This window comes from Berghia stephanieae, chromosome 8, assembly GCF_034508935.2.
Source record: "Berghia stephanieae isolate SIO BIC M18660-M18661 chromosome 8, UCSD_Bste_1.3, whole genome shotgun sequence".
NCBI classification, from domain to species: domain Eukaryota; kingdom Metazoa; phylum Mollusca; class Gastropoda; order Nudibranchia; family Aeolidiidae; genus Berghia; species Berghia stephanieae.
The window spans coordinates 24,181,100-24,187,506 of record NC_088367.1 but is presented as its reverse complement, the minus strand read 5'-3'; the positions used below and the strand labels follow the sequence as shown (position 1 = coordinate 24,187,506).

The 6,407-nt window shown below is 35.4% G+C and overlaps 1 protein-coding gene across 3 annotated transcripts in view; it reads left to right on the top strand.

Annotated features, from left to right (window-relative positions):
• The window catches only part of LOC144978411 (protein XRP2-like), a 54,774-nt gene that overhangs the window by 6,185 nt on the left and 42,182 nt on the right, over positions 1-6,407 (top strand). The window contains exon 1 of one of the 3 annotated variants that reach the window (XM_078924426.1): positions 3,744-4,401. The exons of the other annotated variants lie outside the window; for them this stretch is intronic. Within the exon in view, the coding sequence (XP_078780552.1) occupies positions 4,316-4,401 (86 nt within the window). The 5' untranslated portion in view covers positions 3,744-4,315. Of the gene's footprint in view, positions 1-3,743; positions 4,402-6,407 lie in introns of those variants that run through there. 3 annotated transcript variants of the gene reach the window in all.

The following is a 6,407-nucleotide window of genomic DNA, read 5'->3' as shown; positions in this document are numbered from 1 at the left end:
ACCTGGGCAAAATTGATAAATAAACGCTTTTAACGGCATTTTATAGAAATACCTTCTTTTGATTTTATATATAAAATCGAACAAGGTTTATAATGCATTTTTTAAAATATTTTGAATTGTTTATTTTATGCACAATAAATTTCTTTGAACCGTCTTTCAGGGGTCAAGGGGAGTTAACAGTGAAAATATCACAAAGAGTTGTATAATGGGAATAGCACACTATAATTTTTAATTTTTACGTCAGTTTCGAATTTCCCCCGTTTGTTTTATTATTTCTTTGGTTTCTACGACAGCATTAGTAATAGATGTAGCTGTGGTTGGGGCAATAACAGTTATAGTTATAGCAGCGGAGAAATAGCAGCAGCATAATAAATACAAGTGGTAATAATATTTTTTAGTCATATTAGCGGGAGCAGTAGAGGGACAGCAGGATTATACTTTTGTTGTTATTGTTGTTGGTGGTGGTGGTAACGGTTGTACTGATGTCATTGTGATTCTGGTATTGATGGTGTCTGTAGCGATAGACAATAGTAAAAATGATGGAAAGAATGAAGATGCAATTGGTTCTGTTGTTTTTACAGTGTAATGGTTGTTTATGATGTAAATGAAGAGTTGTAAGAAACAAGAAAACGAAGCGAGGTCTCAAAAAAAAACAAAAAAAAAAAAACAACAGTTTTAGCTCAAACTGAAGGTGTAATAGACTGTCTTCTATACAGATGACTCTCAGTTTTATATGTCTGTATCTTTTTCTGATATTCACGACACAATTCGGCGTTTTTTCAAATGTATGATTGACATTGAGAACTGGCTGATTAAGAACAAACTCCAACTAAACGAATCCAAAACTGAAAGTATGGGCAAAAACACCCAAACAAAGCAATTAGGCATTACAAATACACGAATTATGATAAATAAGAGCGAAGTACATTTGCCTATGCAGGTTAGGAATATAGCGGTCATCTTCGATGAAAATCTTTCCATGTAATTCCATATTAATAATGTCTGCAAATCTTTGAGTTTTGAAATCAAAAGAAAATTCCAAAAAAAAAAAAAAAAGAAAAAAGGCTTATTTGGTATTATAAAAACTTGATTATTGCAATTCCTCTCTTTCAGGACTACTATTGAATTTAATCGGTAACTTGCAAAATATACAGAATTGAGCAGCCCGCGTAATAAATATATCAAAAAAGACAATTCGAACACATATCATCCCACGTTTTGAAAATTTACACTGGCTTCCTGTCAGCTATAGAATAGATTACAACATTGCTTTATTTGTCTTCAATCAAATGCCTTAACAATTTGGTCTCTCGATATCTTTCTAAACTAATAAATCTTAAGCACCGAAAAAGAAGCCTTCGATCATCACGTGACACTACTCTGTTACCTGTACTTAAAGTTAACATCTTTTAATATTCGCGCTTTTCAATATGATAGCCCTAAACTCTGGAATATCCTACTGCAACCCTTTAGAGAAATCGAGGATATCTTAATCTTTAAATCTGTGTTAAAATCACACTTTTTCACAATTTATTTTACACCATGTCGATTTTATTGTTTGTATTGTTTGCCTACTATTTGTTTTTAAAGCAATATATGTCTTTTGTTTCCAATTTAAATTTGGACTACAGGACCTTAGGATCGTAACGTAATTTAGTATCTGTAAAGCGCTTTGAGATGTTTGGTTCATGGGAAGCGCTCAATAAGTGCAACATTTATTATTATGATGGAAATCAAATATACCATTTTTAATGAAACAAAGAGAAAAGTATTGTAGAAGGTCGACCGTCATTATTTCTCAAAATATAAAGATACCCAGATTTGGAGCAACACGAAATGTGATGCTTTTCATGTTTCTAATTTTGATCACCCCAACATCTGGAGAAACAAACATATTATAATGCAAAGAGTCAAATTTTGTTAAGCACTTATTTAAAGAAGTTCCCCAAAATAATTAGTGAATCCGTAATGAGCTAAATGATCTGTATTCAAATGAACGTTTCATGTCGGCTATGTGGTCTAGTGGTATGACACTCGCTTTCGGATCGGAAGGTCCTGGGTCCGAGCCTCGCTCGTCGCATAGTTGAGCCCTTGGAGAAGACTCTTTACTCATATTCTATCACCGTACTCGGGTGTAAAATGGGTACCTGGCCGTTAACAGCGTTGTCTATGTCCGATAAAATTGTAATATCGCCTAACAAGCGTCATGTCTCGTCCTACATGTTAAGTGTTGCTGTTGGCCAGGGACCCCTTGTAAAGCGCTTTGAACACGTTTAGTGGATATTGCACTATATAAAGGCTCAATTAAAGGCTGCTTCTAAGGGCATACTTCTATGCACAGCTCTCTCTCTCTCTCTCTCTCTCTCTCTCTCTCTCTCTCTCTCTCTCTCTCTCTCTCGTGACCTCCTTTTGTCACTTGTGAGAGACTAAAGACCCGGGCCCGTTTTCATGACTAGATTTAGTAATTTTACTAGTCTAGTAAATGACTAGCAAGTCTTAAGCCCAAGCGATGTGAGTGTCTAAAAAAATCGGATTTCATGAACGCTTTCTAGTCTCTTGCCTAGAAGTGGGTGTTGTAAGGACGGTGACTAACTCGATTATTTTGTGTGGGTAACATCACCTCTCTACTCTACGAAGGCAGGTTAAGACACACCATCTTTGAGTACGCTGGATTTGCCATTCATGAAAATAATTTTTAAAAGTCGTTTCACTGTATCTACCGCCCACCAAGCCAACAAAAAAAAATATCAACAATTGATTTTTTATCAGAATTCGGAGAATTTATGTCTATTCAATCCATAAACAAAAACATAATATTTTTATGGGTGATTTTAACTTTAATTATTTCGGAAACAAAAATGAATCCAAACCCCCACCACTGCCGCGAAAAAAAATTTATTCTCTATTGTCTTCTGGCACTTTTCTACTCACTTCATCTCTTGTTGTTACCAACATAAGTGCCTGCTCCACTCACTTTTCTGAATTAAAAATTCACCCCATATACCGGAGCATACTCAATGTCTCAATCGTTTCTATGTTATATGTTTGTGTTGAGAATATTGGCTATTAAGCTTAACTGCTAGCCAGGTAACTTCGCGATGGTTGTGTGGCACAGCAGCCTCTTATGGTTCACACTATTTATGTTATGACGATCGACCCAATCAGCAAAGTCCGGTCCGCATTCGTGCACCGTCGCAACCCGCCGGGTAGCATCGTCACAACACACCTTTCGACTTGATGCTCTGCCGTCTCGGGTTCTTGCCCACATCGTGGACATATTGGACAGGTAGTTAGACCCCACCAATGTAACGCACTTGCCGTTAGGCAGCTCCTCGACCGAAGCTACCCAGTGTCTCCTCTTACTGGTATCAAAGCCTGCAACTTCTCACCAAGCTTAGAGGAGTGTAGGTCCCCGCCCCCACGAGGGATTGAATTTGTCCAAACCGACTTCCATCTCGTATGTGCAGCTCTGTCCGTAGTCAGGGATTCTGCGTACAAGGGTTGCCGGGACTTATTTCGGCTCGAAACGGGGGCACCGTCCATTATGCGCATGAGAGGTGTATCCCCATTCCCTCTCTCTTTGATCTTACTCAGCTAGTTTCCCGTAATCCACCACTGCCGCGAAAATTTTGGCCTCATTGTTGTAATGGGAATACTCAAAATAATGTCCATTACAACAATGGCAAATCAAGACAATAATAGGATTCAACAATCTGTTGTCACGTCCGCCTAGCAACCAGTAGCTTGGTTCTAAACAAAGAAAATCGGTCTACTATTTATTCTTCATGCTGGCTAGAACTTTTTCTCATGTCATGTGATCAGAATGTATCAAAGCCAAAACATGATCAAATATGTTTTTCTACTCTGGATACACTTTTAATGATCGTCGGAGAAGTATTTCATAAGGGCGGTGATGGAGATAATGGCGTCCGCCATTGTTTCGATAGTTTAGAACCAGTTACTATGCGTCATTACGTCACGACTATTGAACACTATTGGGTTCGATTATTAGACCCTTTCTCTCAGCCAAATTATGCATTAGGCATTGAGTCCTCCACGGTAAATGAGAGACAATGATAAAAATCACCCAATCAAAACATGCCTAGCATTTTGTCCGGTACACCACTCTATTTCTGCCGAACTGTGTTGCGAATCAAGCTTTGACAAGACAGTGAGAAGTAGAACTAGAACAGTGGGAATGCCAAAATGGTCGCCGAGTAACACTTATCGTGCTAATCGGGAACATTTTTTTTCCACACTTGCCTGGAACTTGATGCCACTTTATATTTTGTGACTAAAACAATAACCAACAAGTATGGGCTGTATTCTATCTTGTTTTCACCATTCTAACGGTCAAGTACCTCTGGAGGAAACGACTGAAGAGCCGAAAGTTTATTCATGGTGAGTAGAATTTTTTGTTGCATCTTTTATTTTTATTATTGATATTTTAAAGATTCCGATATTTTGGTATGGTGGTTATTTTGGTTATTTATCTAAATCAGTGATCAACCCACGATTATTTCAGGAAATTTTTGGGGTATAAATGTTTAACTTATTATTATTTTCACAATTTATTCTATTTTCAATTCTACATTTCTCATGTCCATGTATCATTGAATTATAATTATGACGTTATTTATAAAGTAAAGGCCATTATCTTATCGCCTGCAAATTCCACGTCTCAATGTCATCTAGATATTAAGATTACGATGCCCCATTTATAATATTTCATTACCTAGTGGTAAACTATTTTTCTTGATTTCATTTCAGTAGTTATTACTCTTAATATTGTACTTTTCTATTTCTAACGATGCATTCCTTATTTGCATTAGATAACAGATATTGTAGATATTGTATGTAAAAAAAAGAGAGATTTATTTGAATTCTAACGATGCATTCCTTATTTGCAGTAGATAACAGATATTGAACTGCTGTATGTAAAATAAAAAAGATACGAGATTTATTTGAATCCGTTCCAGAATTATGCTCTGTTCATTGTTTGATTGTGTAGCACTTTTTGGTTACAGTCATATTATTCGTTTAGTTATCAAACTTTTATAAAAAATCTAGGTGAGATTGGACGATAATTTTTTCACTCCAGTAAATTTCTCACCGCCTTTATTTTTCTATGCTAAATTCCTGTCCAAATCTCTATTTTCAAAAAAAAAAAAATCTTGCAAGTGCTAAGTGCATGGCGATATTTTATCTTATCAGAATATGTATCTTACTCCTTGTCATGCGGCCAGTTTTCTCAAAAAACATCTGATTCAAAATATTTGGGGAAATTTTTCACATGTGTAATCGTATTACAGACCTTCAAGTTGTACTAAACAATGCTGCTAGACTAGCTTTGAATAAAGACAAAAGATCATCTGCTTTTAATCTCCTTAAACTCTCTAAGAGAGTTGCACTGGCTACCTGTTAAGAAGTGCATCATCTGAAGAATATATTCCATTGTTATGGTTTTGGTGAAAAAGGTTGGTTTTAAGTATTTGAACAAGGGAGACAGAGATTACCAATGGAATGAGACTTATGATAGCTAAAGTTGTTTCAAATTTTCAGGATTAATAACTGTCACCGCATTTAAATATCATAAAACAATCAAGTTTTTATTTATATCCTGTGTAGTGCACTGAAAAATATGCTGAGCCCATCCTGATTTATAAATTAATGATAAACATTGTGAAGCGCATTAAGCAGAGTAAATCTGTGGAAATGGACTATATATAAAGGTGGCGTTTTTATGCACCTCCGTTGAGGTGTACAAAATCGCACCGTTTTTATGCACCTCCATTGGAGGTGTACAAAAACGCACTGCTTTTATGCACTTCCCGTTGCTGCATACGTCCATGAGGTATAAATAGTTTTAGATTGTAGTTTAGCACGCTGTTTAGTGATGACCGAAGTACGTTTATACAATGATAATAAATTAAAGAATAATAACAATAATTTAAAAAATCAAAGGTAAGAAGAAACATGGCACACAAATACTGATCTCAAATTTATAAATCATTTTAGAAAATTAAAATCGAATTTTTTCTTTAACATGATAAAAAGTTTTTGAACAACAACAACAACAACAACAACAAACAAACAAACAAAAAAAAAGAAGAAGAAGAAGAAAAAATAATAAAATAAACTTTTTAAAAAAATTGTCCACAAGGGAATCGAACCCAGTACTTTCAAAGTTAGACTCTGACAGCTTGTCAACTGCACTACAGAGCCACCTGACTGTTCATCACATTTAATAAGGTCTTTCTAAAACAATATTTTACCTTCAATGCAACTTCTATTTTCTGGTTTTATATTTCGGTTTTTTTAGATTATTATTATTTTTATTTAAATTTATTAATATAAACATCCTACATATGTCACAATATAACTTTTGCCATGTCCAAATACAGAAA